Source organism: Amblyomma maculatum, chromosome 9 (assembly GCF_055883805.1).
Source record: "Amblyomma maculatum isolate TAMU_Amacu chromosome 9, ASM5588380v1, whole genome shotgun sequence".
Taxonomy (NCBI): Eukaryota; Metazoa; Arthropoda; class Arachnida; order Ixodida; family Ixodidae; genus Amblyomma; species Amblyomma maculatum.
In genome coordinates, this window is record NC_139352.1 from 52,009,174 (window position 1) to 52,020,883 (window position 11,710).

Sequence of the window (11,710 nt, forward strand, 5' to 3'; positions counted from 1 at the left end):
CTGCGTGAGAATCAACTTGAGCCGAGCCATGCATTTTCTTTCTTTTCTTACAAAAGCTGCTGGAAAGCGTCACAACTGCTCTTCATGTTTGCAGCGTCAGGGCGATGATAGATCATAATCAGCAAACTGAAATATGGCCATGAACACTGCGAATAAGAGCAGCGAGGCGAATAGATAGAGAAAGATACTGCCGGCGCCGGAAGAGATAAAACGAAATCTGTGCTTGAAGGAAAGGTAAGGGAAGGAGAACGCAGGCAATGATAAATCGGCAAGGCTGATGGGAATATTTCGTTATGCTCCTTTTTTCTGCTTGTATATATACTAGTAGTGAACCTTAGCCTGAGACTATTTTAGAACGTGCCTACGAACAGCTACAAATGGCTGACAGAAGAAACACCGACGGTTTTGGCTTCGCGTTATACGGCTTCACTGACGTCCTGGAGGGCGAGACCGTCCACTTCGTTGGGCCTCATCCCATGGAAAACGTGTGCGTGTGCTGTGGTGGCCTGCACAGACGCATCAAGGTGTCGAGGTGCTTCCACGCCTTCTGCATGCCTTGCTGCAAGGAGATTTTGATGGCGGGCGAGCACTGCCCCGTCGATGGCCAGCTGGTGTCCTTCAGTACCCTTACCGGCAGTCGCCTTGAGGACTCCGCCATAGCCGAGTACACGGTACGCTGCCTCAACGCACTGCACGGGTGCCCGTTCGAGGGAAACTTGTTCGACTTGGAGCACCACATCCTGCAACGCTGCCCGCACGAACCGGTTACATGCCCCAAGTGTGGAGAGCAGATGCCATCAGCGCAGTACGAGGACCACATGGTGACGTGCGAAACACCAACTGCGGCAACGTGCTTTCCAGGAGAGGAAAGAAGTGAAGAGGAAGATGAGGAGCCTGCTGCGATAGACCGTTTGTCATGGACCTTTGAAGTGCCACCCGAGGTGGGAAACTTAGCCGCAGATTCAAGTGTAATAGGCCAAACAGCTCCGAAGAAACCACACTGCCCGCCGCAACCCGGCGTCGTCGTACCCGCTCTTCAAGAGCCTCCTCTTTTGAGGCAGTCACACCACGATGAACTACTGGGAGGTGAATTGGCAGTGTTAGCCTCACCGCCGGTTTCTCCTGAGCACAGCGGCGACGGAACAAGGAAGAACACCAGCTCGCCATCCACAAGCGGCACACAATCTGAGGACGCGAGAGTCGTCATTCAAGAAAAGTCTCCGACTCGACCCACGAGTTTAGCCTTTGGGTCTAGACGCACCCCTAAGCTTACGGCAGCAGCACTAACTGCGGCACTCGCAAATACGGCTTTGACGTTGAGGCCAAACGAGAGTAAGACAGCACACTTCGACATGCTCAGCTCTTTGTCGGACGCCCTCAAAAGCATAATGGGCGGAACCTCAGATGCTTCCGCACCGCTACAAGCAAAGACAGATGAAGGTGGCCAACAGTTCATCGCCGACACAGCTGGAGGTTCTAAGCGTTCGCACGAGCGCTCGACTGTGACACCCGAGCAAATTTCAAACGAACCCGAGACTGAAAAGGAAGGCTATTGTCGTGAGGAACGGTCTGCCCAAGTACATGTTCCGAGTGCCGAACTCGACGAGGATGCTTCAGAACACAGTGCGGCAGTCAGAAGCGCTCAAAATTTGCGTGTTCACAAGGCCAGTACAGCATCCCAACCTGACGGGGCGGGCGACTCGTGTTTTGTGGATACCGGCGAGGAAGTGCTCGGTGCAAGTGGCGGTGGTGGGGTTTCAGGCCCCGGTCCTCGCCTCGAAGCAAGGATAGCGGTTGTACCGCAGGAAATGCGCGAGGCTGGCAAGGCCACCTTCATATTCTCCGGCATCGAGGAGGTGAGCAGTGCTCTCGAGACTGAAACCACAGTGACTATTAAGAGCGAGATGTGGGATGTCCTGTCCGGCTACACGTTTCACGTGGCGTGCCGGTTCCGGAGATTCGGTGGCTTAACGATGGTCTCGTTTGGCCTGTCTTTCTGTGTGGGGGAGTACGACAACTTTTGTCGTTGGCCATTCCGCATGACTGTTTTCTTCCAAATCTTTCATCCTCATCGCGATATCAAGTACATGACGGCAGAGCTACATCCACGGCAAGCAGGGCCAGCATTTAGGAAGCCATTGGCCGGGACAGAAAATCCCGCCGTCTTCAGTCAAGAATATGCCTGGGCCAACATTGTAAAGGCCGGATTTGTCGCTGATGATGCAATCTGTTTTCAAATGTGGTTTGAGTGACGTGGTAGTATGTTCTTAAAAGAAGTTTGCTACAGAAATGGAAACGTGCTGTTCCGCAGTCTGTTCTTCGGTTTATCTTCCCAACTGTTAATCTGTATTTTATTTCATTGACGTGCTCGTCTATGAGAATAAAGATAAGAAATGAAAAACCATTTCTTCGTACCCGATGGCTGATTTCGCTTTGAAAATCGCAGAAAAAGATATCTTTCTTTCATCCTCGGGAAAATATGAAACTCCGTCCTACCCTGTCGTATGAAAGAATACATTTCGCACTACTCGCTGCCTTTGAAGGAAGACACTAAAATATCTACTCTTACACCATAATTAAAACTTAACGATTGTCTCTAGCTACACTGCGCCCCTGCGCATCGTATTCTACACGGGCATTTCACTCAACGCTGCTCTTCAGCCTCATGTAGGGAAACCTAATACATGAGTGACCGGGTAATTACATCTGCCTCGGGTGTGCTTACTGTGGAATGCTACAACCACTAAAATATAAAAGGCTGCCTGGATTAATCGCTGTTGTGTACGTCTTCGCGCCTTCTCTCTTAGGCGGTTTTTACTCGAATGGTCTCAGCAGCTCACGAGCCTTCTGTGTCTTCTTCCGCCTGAGCGACCTGTGCCAGAATAGATTGTTTTCTGGCTGTGGTGGTGACCGAGGTTATCTTGGATGAAGTCCCTCATGCTAATTCCACACTGAACCGGGCTGTATGAGTGGAAAAGTAGAATTCCTCCCATAACCCTTCCCCTTTTTGTCATCGTAACAGGGAGAGCAAGCGCACTCTTTCGAGTACTTCGCAGTTTGTGGAAGTCTTACAGGAATCATGGCCTCAAGTTGTAGGCAGATTGAATGCATTCGTAACTGCATGATTGCGGTTCATATGGTCGATCAATCCAGCCAAGTGCGAATTCAAGGAGAGCAATTCAATCTTGCAGCGATGTGCGATAAAAAACACAACAGCTTGGAAGGAGAGCCGGTTTACTTATTTCTCGATACCGTAACAGTAGAGTCGCGTGTGGATGTGATTAGTATCGGGCCGCGAATTTTTGTTTTATCAGTCCCAGCATATTATCGCCGACATGGTGACGGCAACGTGCGACGCGGGGCTGCTAATTGACCCTATTTCAAGGTCGCGTCTCTCAAACGAAAGCCTCGGCCGACCTTCGCTTTCTTTCAGCCGGTGGCCGAAATACCTGCAGCCTCTATGACCTGTTTTACTTCCGTGAATATGAGCAGTTACCTTGCAACATAGGCATAATTTATTTTTGCCAAGTGAGTGGATTTATCTACGACGTTTGATACCCTTGCTCCGCGCATCTTTATGCAGGGGTAACGCTCGTCTATGCAGTGGAAAAGCGTTTAACGATGTTCGGTGTTTCTATCGAAGATGCTGCGTTACCAGAGTTTGTCGATAAGTAAGCTGTTTTCCCCACGTCCCCCTAGAGCAGATATAAAGCATCCGTCAGATTATAGGAAAAGAAGTAGGAGATAACAAATTTAGCTGCGTCTCTTATGTTCTTAAATCACGCTGCGCACCACTTGGAAATGTAGTCCTTACAAGGAGTTTATCTTAGTACCTCATTCCTTGCACATGCGCACGAAACAAATTTGCAGTTCATGGCTGGCACGCTTTACTTGCGTCTGTCTATTAGTTTCTTTACCTTGAACGAGGTCCATAGAATATGCATTTTAGAGCGCAGCTCATATGAAGCTCTTCGGAGGTTGAGATTGGTGGCATTGCCGATGAAACCGAGAGACAGAAAGTCACGAGGGAGTCACAAGCCAAAGAGGCTTTCTTATGCTCGTAATCTTGTTCCTCCTATCTGAGTGATGTTGTCGCCGTAAAACAAAGAGCAAACCTGAAAGTAGGGACACATTTCTACTCGATCCTATAATCACTTACCACGATTCCAATATGCCGTACCTATACAATTAACGGTACGCCGAGTGTTTCTAATCCGGACTGCTAAAGTAAAATTTTCAAAGTTCGCACCGCAATACCTTTGGTCATACGCTCATCAAGTTGCCGGTACGATTGCCAATTTGTTTAAAGTCAACCGCCGCTGTTTTAGCCTACATGATAATTTTATTGACATTACATGCAGTTTGGAATAAAATTGGTCTTAGTCCGCTAGATTTGTAAGCACGTTGTCCCGCGCTATACGAAATTCAGCCGACTGCACCGGAAATGAGCGTGTAACAATGTTGCTGCTTCGCCTACCGTGAGGACAAGCAGTGCTGTGAAGTGCTGCAATGCTGCGGTGAGGCGTGACGTATTAAGGGAAGCATATCAATAAAGAGGCTGCCAAGGGTAAATCACGGCTAGGCCCTAACAATTCCGCGAAAGCCTAGTCTCGGGACGCCGAGCTATCTGCTGTTTGACGGAGCACGCCATTCAACTAATGCGCACTTCGCAAGCGCCATCGATGACCCGGGTATGGCTAAGGGGACAGTTCGATCGGATGCTGCCTTTTTTTGATAAGGTTGAAAATCTGCTCCTCTAACGGCGATGTTCGGTTGCAGCGCGAAGCCGAATTGTGACGCACAGCACGATAGATTGATTTGTTTCATGATTTGCTTGAAAAAGCCTTTAAGGACCGGTTGCTGAGCCATTTTGTCTCCACGTCTCAAGATTGCCTTCAGGCACTCATTAGGTCGCGTTGCGTTCAAGGGCCGAAACTTGCGAGAGCTTGAAAGGCGCGGGGTTTGAATCCTAGGGTCCTCGGAGTTATTATCAACAGAGGTTGACGAGAAAAGGGTGGTGATAGGAAAAGCCGCCCTCCAGCCGCAACGCTGGGTCGACATGTGATGTTGTTAGGAAACGTGTGCATTCTTAGTGTAATTCTCAATTCCATCGGGGACGTGACAGCAACCGATGAAGTCCGATTCGGAGTATCTCTATACTTGGCCGCCCGAGTGTTAATCTCCGACGAACGTGGTTTACGAGCGGATTCCAGCGTGTGAGCTGCCTTAATAAGCGAATGTCTCGCGACAGTGCCGTCGCTGTAGGGTACGGTGTTCGACTACTGTTCCCAAGGACGCGGGATCGAATCCCGGCCTCGGCGGCCGCTTTTCGATGGAGGCGATAAGCAAGGCGCCCGTGTGCTGTGCGATGTCAGTGCACGTTAAAGAACCCCAGGTGGTCGAAATAACTCCGTAGCCCTCCACTACGGCTCCCCCTTCTCTCTTTTCACTTTCACTCCCACCCTCATCGCTTCCCTTACGGCGCGGTTCAGGTGTCCACAGAGCAAGTGTGACAGATACTGCGCCTTTCCCTTCCTGTGAACCAACCAACCAACCAACCTCCACTACGGCGTCTCTCATAGCCTGAGTTGCTTTAGGACGTTCCCCGCAAACCACAAACCACCGATGTAGGGCACAATGTGAAGAAGGTATACTGTGACCTTTGCGTTCGTGTTCGTGCGTTCACATTATCGCATCTAAGTATTCTTAAACGAACGTCATTTCTTATTTTTTAATTGTGTGAATATTTATGCCGAATCATGACGTTGTTCACATAGTGACTCCGGATAATAAATTGCTACCCAATGAATGAATTATTCTCAAGTTTTTCACGTGTTACCCTTCAGTCCTTACATTGCATGGTAAAGGACGCTTTTTTCGTGCTTTCCATCCTTCTTCGACGTCATTTCAGTACCTACCGTTCCTCCTTGTGTGCACATGTGTTTTGTTGTTTTCAGTTTTTTAGTGAACCAGAGTAGCAGGTAAAGGCTTGGTCAAAGAGGTTGCGACGTTCGGCCGACGTATTGTTTGTTAAGCTCTTCCACACTTAGTGTTCGTGACGAACAATCTCTTTGTGTTGTGGTACGCAGTGATGACATGCGACGCACAAATGATTATTTACCATCGCAAATTCGGCTGACGAAGCTCTCATTAAGCTTTTCCACACAAAGTGTTCGTGACTTATTAATACGCTCTTGGAGGCTATTGGTGCATAATTTAAAGAAAAAGACAGTGCGCAAAACAGATGACACTGAAGGAATAAAGAAAGAGAGTAGAGAGTACAAAGGCACCGTTTGTCACGATGCCTTTGTATTGTGGTACACAGTGACGACATGCAGCGCACAAATTATTATTTACCATCGCGTATTGTACAGCGGTGGCTTAGAGGTAAAACATCCGCTTCGTATGCAAGAGAATTGTGGTTCGAATCGCGGCGCCGCGCAATTTTCCACCGGATTAAAAAAAAAATTCGTGTGTTGATGGAATTGCATAAACAGGCTTGGCGTGCGACCTGATGCCGGTGAACACCTCCGGCAACGCTCACTCACCAGAACAGGAGTTGGCCACCCTGGTGCAGTAATTGGCCGCAACCTCCCATGATTAGTTCTATAAAACTCCGGCCCTCAGTCACCAGCAGCTGCGGAGCAACTGACCACGGCGGCGGTCAGATCTGCAACGCAGCGGGGGGTGCTAAGAATCTGGCTCCGCTGGACAGGCCACCATTGGAAGCTGACCCTGGCAACGTTTAACGCTAGAAACCTAGCTAGTGAAGCTAGTTTAGCAGTGCTGTTACAGGAACTAGAGGGTATTAAATGGGATGTCATAGGGTTAGTGAGGTTAGGCGGCCGAATGAGGCATATACTGTACTGAAGGATGGGCATGTACTGTGTTATCGAGGTTTACCAGAGAGGCGACAACTAGGAGTAGGTTTCCTTGTCAATAACTAAATAGCGGGTAATATAGATGAATTCTGTAGTATTAATGAGAGGGTGGCAAACATCGTAATTAAGCTTAATAAGCCCTATAAACTGAAGGTTGTACAGGCCTACGCACCGACATGTAGTCATGATGATCAGGTAGTTGAAATCTTCTACGAAGACGAAGAATCGGCAATGCGAAATGGAAAGACGCAGTATACTGTACTAATGGGTGACTTCAATGCCAAGGTAGACAAAAAAAAAAAACAGGCAGGAGACCAGGCAGTGGGTGACTATGTAAGTGACTCTGGGAATAGCAGGGGGGAGTTACTAGTTGAGTTTGCAGAGCGCAATAACTTAGGAATCATGAACACCTTCTTCTGTAGGCGGGAAACAGGAAGCGGACATGGAAAAGTCCTACGGGGAGACTGGAAATGAAATTGACTTCATACTGTGTTCTAACCCCGTCATTATGCAGGATGTAGAAGTAATCGGGAAAGTGCGATGCAGTGACCACAGAATGGTAAGGTTTTGAATTTGTCTACATCTAAAAAGGAACCGAAACAGATGAGTAAGAAAGAGGTCCGTCAACAAATTAGCGATGAGGGGGAGGGCAGAAGAGTTCAGGATCTCGCTAAAGAATAGATATTCCGCTCTAACTGAGGATGACGACATTAGCCTAGAAGCAATGAACAATAATTTCAGAGATATCATTACTGAGTGTGCTGTAGAAGTAAGCGGTAGGTTAGTTAGGATACCGGTAAGCTGTCTAAGGAGACAAAATATTTGATTAAAAAACGCTAAAGTATGAAAGCTTCCAATCCAAACGACGAGATAGAATTGGCAGAGATATCAAATCTAATCAATAAGCGCGAAGTGGCCGATATAAGGAAGTATAACATGGAGAAAATTGAGCATGCTTTAAAGAACGGGGGAAGCCTTAAAACGATGAAGAAGAAATTGGGCATAGGAAAAAACCAGATGTATGCGTTAAGGGACAAGGCAGGCAACATCATCACGATTATGGACAAGATAGTCAAAGTAGCAAAGGAGTTCTATTCAGATCTCTACAGTAGCCAAATTAGTCAGGACCGTAATGAGATTGGCGGTAGGGAAAAAGAAACCAGACGTTCCGCCAGTGACGACGGCCTAGGTTAAAAAAGCGTTAGAAACTATGCAAATGGGGAAAGCAGCTGGAGAGGATCAGGTAACTGTAGATTTGTTGAAGAACGGGCGATATCGGGCTAGGAAAACAGGCCACCCTTTATACGCAGTGCCTCATCGACGGTACCGGAACCATGAAAGAATGCAAACATTATCCTCATTCATAAGAAAGGGGGCGCATTAGGAGCTGAAAACTTAGACCAATCAGCTTACTGCCTGTTACGTATAAGGTATTTACTAAGGTAATCGCTAATAGAATCAGGACCACCTTAGACTGCAATCAAGCAAAGGATCAAGCAGGGTTTCGGAAACGGTACTCTGCTATCGATCATATCAATACCACCAACCAGGTGCTAGAAAAATGCTCGGAATATAAATAGCATTCGTTGATTACGAAAAAGCATTTGACTCAGTAGAAACCCCGGCGGTCATGGAGGCATTGCGAAATCAGGGTGTCGACGAGCCGTATGTGAAAGTACTGAAGATATATATAGTTGCTGCACAGCAACCATAGTTCTGCATAAAGAAAGTAACAAAATTTCTATAAAGAAAGGCGTTAGGCAAGGAGACACGATCTCCCCAGTACTATTTACAGCTTGCTTAGAGGACGTATTCAGAGACTTGGAATGGGAGGAGTTAGGGATAAGGCTAGATGGAGAATACCTCAGTAATCTGCGATTTGTAAGCATAAGTATGCATAGGAGCAGTTAGAGATAAGTGTAGGTGGAGAATAACTCAGTAATTTGCGATTTGCTGATGACATTGCCTTGCTAAGTCTGGGGATGACCTACAAAGAATGGTTGGTGACCTAGACAGGACTAGAAGTAGTCGGTGAATATGTCTACTTGGGACAGGCAGTAACTGCGGATCTGGACTGTGAAAGGTCCCTAATTTGGTTTATAGTCATGCGGCCTAGTTATAGACATAGATGAGGAGCATTTTTTTTTCAATGTTTGCTAGAAGCATCCCAGATTGGGATACCTAGCCAACTTGCCGGTACCGGTGAGCAAATCCAGTTTGGTTCTAAAAGCTATATATATGTACCTCTGAGAAAGCATATCCAGTTTGCTCTGCGATGTCAGTGCACATTAAAGAACCCCAGGTGGTAGAAATTTCCGGAGTCCTCCACTACGGCGTCTCTGATAGCCTGAGTTGCTTTGGGACGTTAAACCCCACAAACCAAACCAAACCAAACCAAACCAAATCAAACCAGTTTGGTTCTAAAAGCTATACATATAAGCACAAATAGTCGCTGCGCACATGAGGTGCATCGGAAGAAATTTCGCACAGCCCCTTAGTTTTTGAGGTCTTGAAATTTTTAGGGCGCTGAATTTTTCCACCAATATAAGTACTGCAAATATTAGGGGAGGTCCGGGAAGACACAAAAAAGCGTGTGCTAATTTGTGTGTGGGCATGTGCGTGTTGCAAATACATTGCATGATAGGAGAGGGTCATCAGTTATATGCGGCTCCGGTTAGTTATGGAAAAGGAATCAAGTAACCCTTAAGTACAAAATATATCAGCTTTCAGTGCAACCTCTGATAGGAATCATGCTCAAGCCACGGAGCGCCGCCGATGAACGACGAAAATGTTCAGCTTTTCACGCGTCGCGAGCCAGGTGGAGAAAAAAAGCAGGCGCAGCACGAGGGTGAATCGGAACCGCCGCACCGACGCCGACCGAAGCGTCAATCAGTCATCCCTAGCCTTAGGACATCATCGCTCAATTCTCTTTCCTCTAAGGTTCTGCCTCCGTTCCGCAGCAAGTGAAAGACTTGCCGTTCTTTGTAAGAAGCAGTCGCCTCCCAGGAGAGTCATGGAAGACCCTAGCGTCGACACCACCGAGTCCAGAGAACGCCGCGCTGCTGCCCGAAGGTTCGCCGAACAAGAGTCCACACTCAGGTACAGGCTCCGCAATCAGAACTTCTGTCTCATTGTCCTCCAGCTGGTCGGCGTGCTCATGGTAGCTTGCGCTTGTGGCGGCATCGTGTCGGCCGTGATCGAGCACTTCTGGACGTCCATCAACGACGCCGACGAACAACGAGCGGGTTCCAACGCTGCTTCAAACAGTGGCCCAGGGCAAGAAGGCAAGTTACCCGCCCAGATCGTCATGCAACAAATGTCCGGCGAAGAGGCGAACCGCGCCGTCTTCTGCTTCGTCAACTACAGCGTCTCATCTGGATCGCCGCATCGGTTCGACGTCGACAACGCCACCGCAGAGCTCTGCGACGCACTCGTCTTCGTTTCCGTAAGCGTGCATCCAGCGCAGAGCGGACTGCGCTTCAGGCGAGCCGCCGAAGATTTCGAAGCCCTGCAGAAAATGGTAACGCTCGCCGCATCGTCGACGCCCACGTGGGCCTGTGTTGGAGGTGAGCCATCAGACAGCGCCGACTTCGAGGACCTGATCAGCGACAGAATGACGCGCCTGGCCTTCGTCCACAACGCCGTGGCCTGGGCACGACAAATGGGCGTCGCTGGTCTTCTCCTCTATTGGAAATACCCGAGCGGTGAGCTCCGTTCCAGCTACAACACCTTCATCAACACCATGCGCGCCATCTTCGAGCGGGACTCGCTTCGCGTCAGCGTGGTCTTGCCCTGGAAGTCTAGCAAAAGGCGCGAAAGCTACTTCGTCCACGCTTTATATAAGCACCTCGACTTCATTGTCGTTGACACGCATCGGACTGTAGACCCCGCCTCGTTCCCGATGACAACATGTCAGACTCCTATGCGCGCACCGTTCAGAGCCCAGAACCACGGCCAGAATGGCCTGGCCTCTGTGCTGGACGACCTCTCTCTATCTGCCGACCACTTTTTGGCCAAGACAATGATGAGCGTCTCATTTGCCAGCATCACGTTCACCTTGAAGTGGCCCCGACTGAAGCACACAAGGCCTGGTATGCGGGCGCTGGGTCCCGGACGTCCGTTTGGCCGCGCCAATCAGTCGGGCTTGGCCAGCTATTACGACGTGGCAAGAGCCATTTCCCACAATGTGTCTTGGTACCGCAATGTGCACTCCTATTCGCGCTGCTCGATGGCTCGTTTGGGAGACCAATGGATTGGAATCGAGGACTATCATAGCCTTCGAGGGAAGAGGTCCCTGGTGCGCAAGACGGCGGGGATCGCTGTCTGGGACCTGCCGATGGATGACTATGCCGGTGAAGCTGGAGCTACGTGGCCCCTGTTGCGCCAAGCTCACGAGTTGGTGCATGGTTGAGGGCTGGTCCAAGGGCTGGTCCGAGATGACAATGGACGTAGGCCTGCTGCATTGTGCTCTTTTACCTGCATCTCACGGCTGTCCATTCCCTTCCTTCACCATGCATTCTCCTCCCCTTTTCTCATGTTGAATAAATAAGCACACTTTTGCATTGGGCATCTTGCCTTGAAGCTTTTGGGTATACTACCTTTCAGCAATTATCACGATCCTATTCTGGTCCGCATTCGACCATTCATGTTTCTGAATGAAAGCGGCGAGGAGTTACTTAAGCAGAAAACACCATGCGTACCTTCTGGCTCTGCACTAAAGTGTAGCGTCTGTTTCGTAGGGGTCGTGGCAGTGTTGACTGATTTAAATTGTTAATGCTCATGCGTGTTCATAAGCACAGTAGAGCATGGCACAATCAGTCAAGGGATAT

At 48.9% G+C, this 11,710-nt stretch overlaps 2 protein-coding genes across 2 annotated transcripts; both read left to right on the forward strand.

The window, feature by feature from the left end:
- The first annotated feature begins 237 nt into the window (after nt 1-237).
- LOC146179069 (uncharacterized) lies at nt 238-2,508 on the forward strand. Its single transcript, XM_084578777.1, has one exon. The coding sequence runs from the start codon at nt 378-380 to the stop codon at nt 2,250-2,252; it is 1,875 nt and encodes a 624-aa protein (XP_084434903.1). The 5' UTR covers nt 238-377; the 3' UTR covers nt 2,253-2,508.
- Nucleotides 2,509-9,894: 7,386 nt separating this feature from the next.
- LOC146179070 (chitinase-3-like protein 2) lies at nt 9,895-11,292 on the forward strand. Its single transcript, XM_084579843.1, has one exon. It carries the CDS (start codon nt 9,895-9,897, stop codon nt 11,290-11,292), a length of 1,398 nt encoding a protein of 465 aa, XP_084435969.1.
- The last annotated feature ends 418 nt before the right edge of the window (nt 11,293-11,710 follow it).

Coding starts and splice junctions, on each gene's coding strand:
- LOC146179070 (XM_084579843.1), top strand. CDS start 9,895: ATGGAAGACCCTAGCGTCGACACCACCGAGTCCAGAGAACGCCGCGCT.
- LOC146179069 (XM_084578777.1), top strand. CDS start 378: ATGGCTGACAGAAGAAACACCGACGGTTTTGGCTTCGCGTTATACGGC.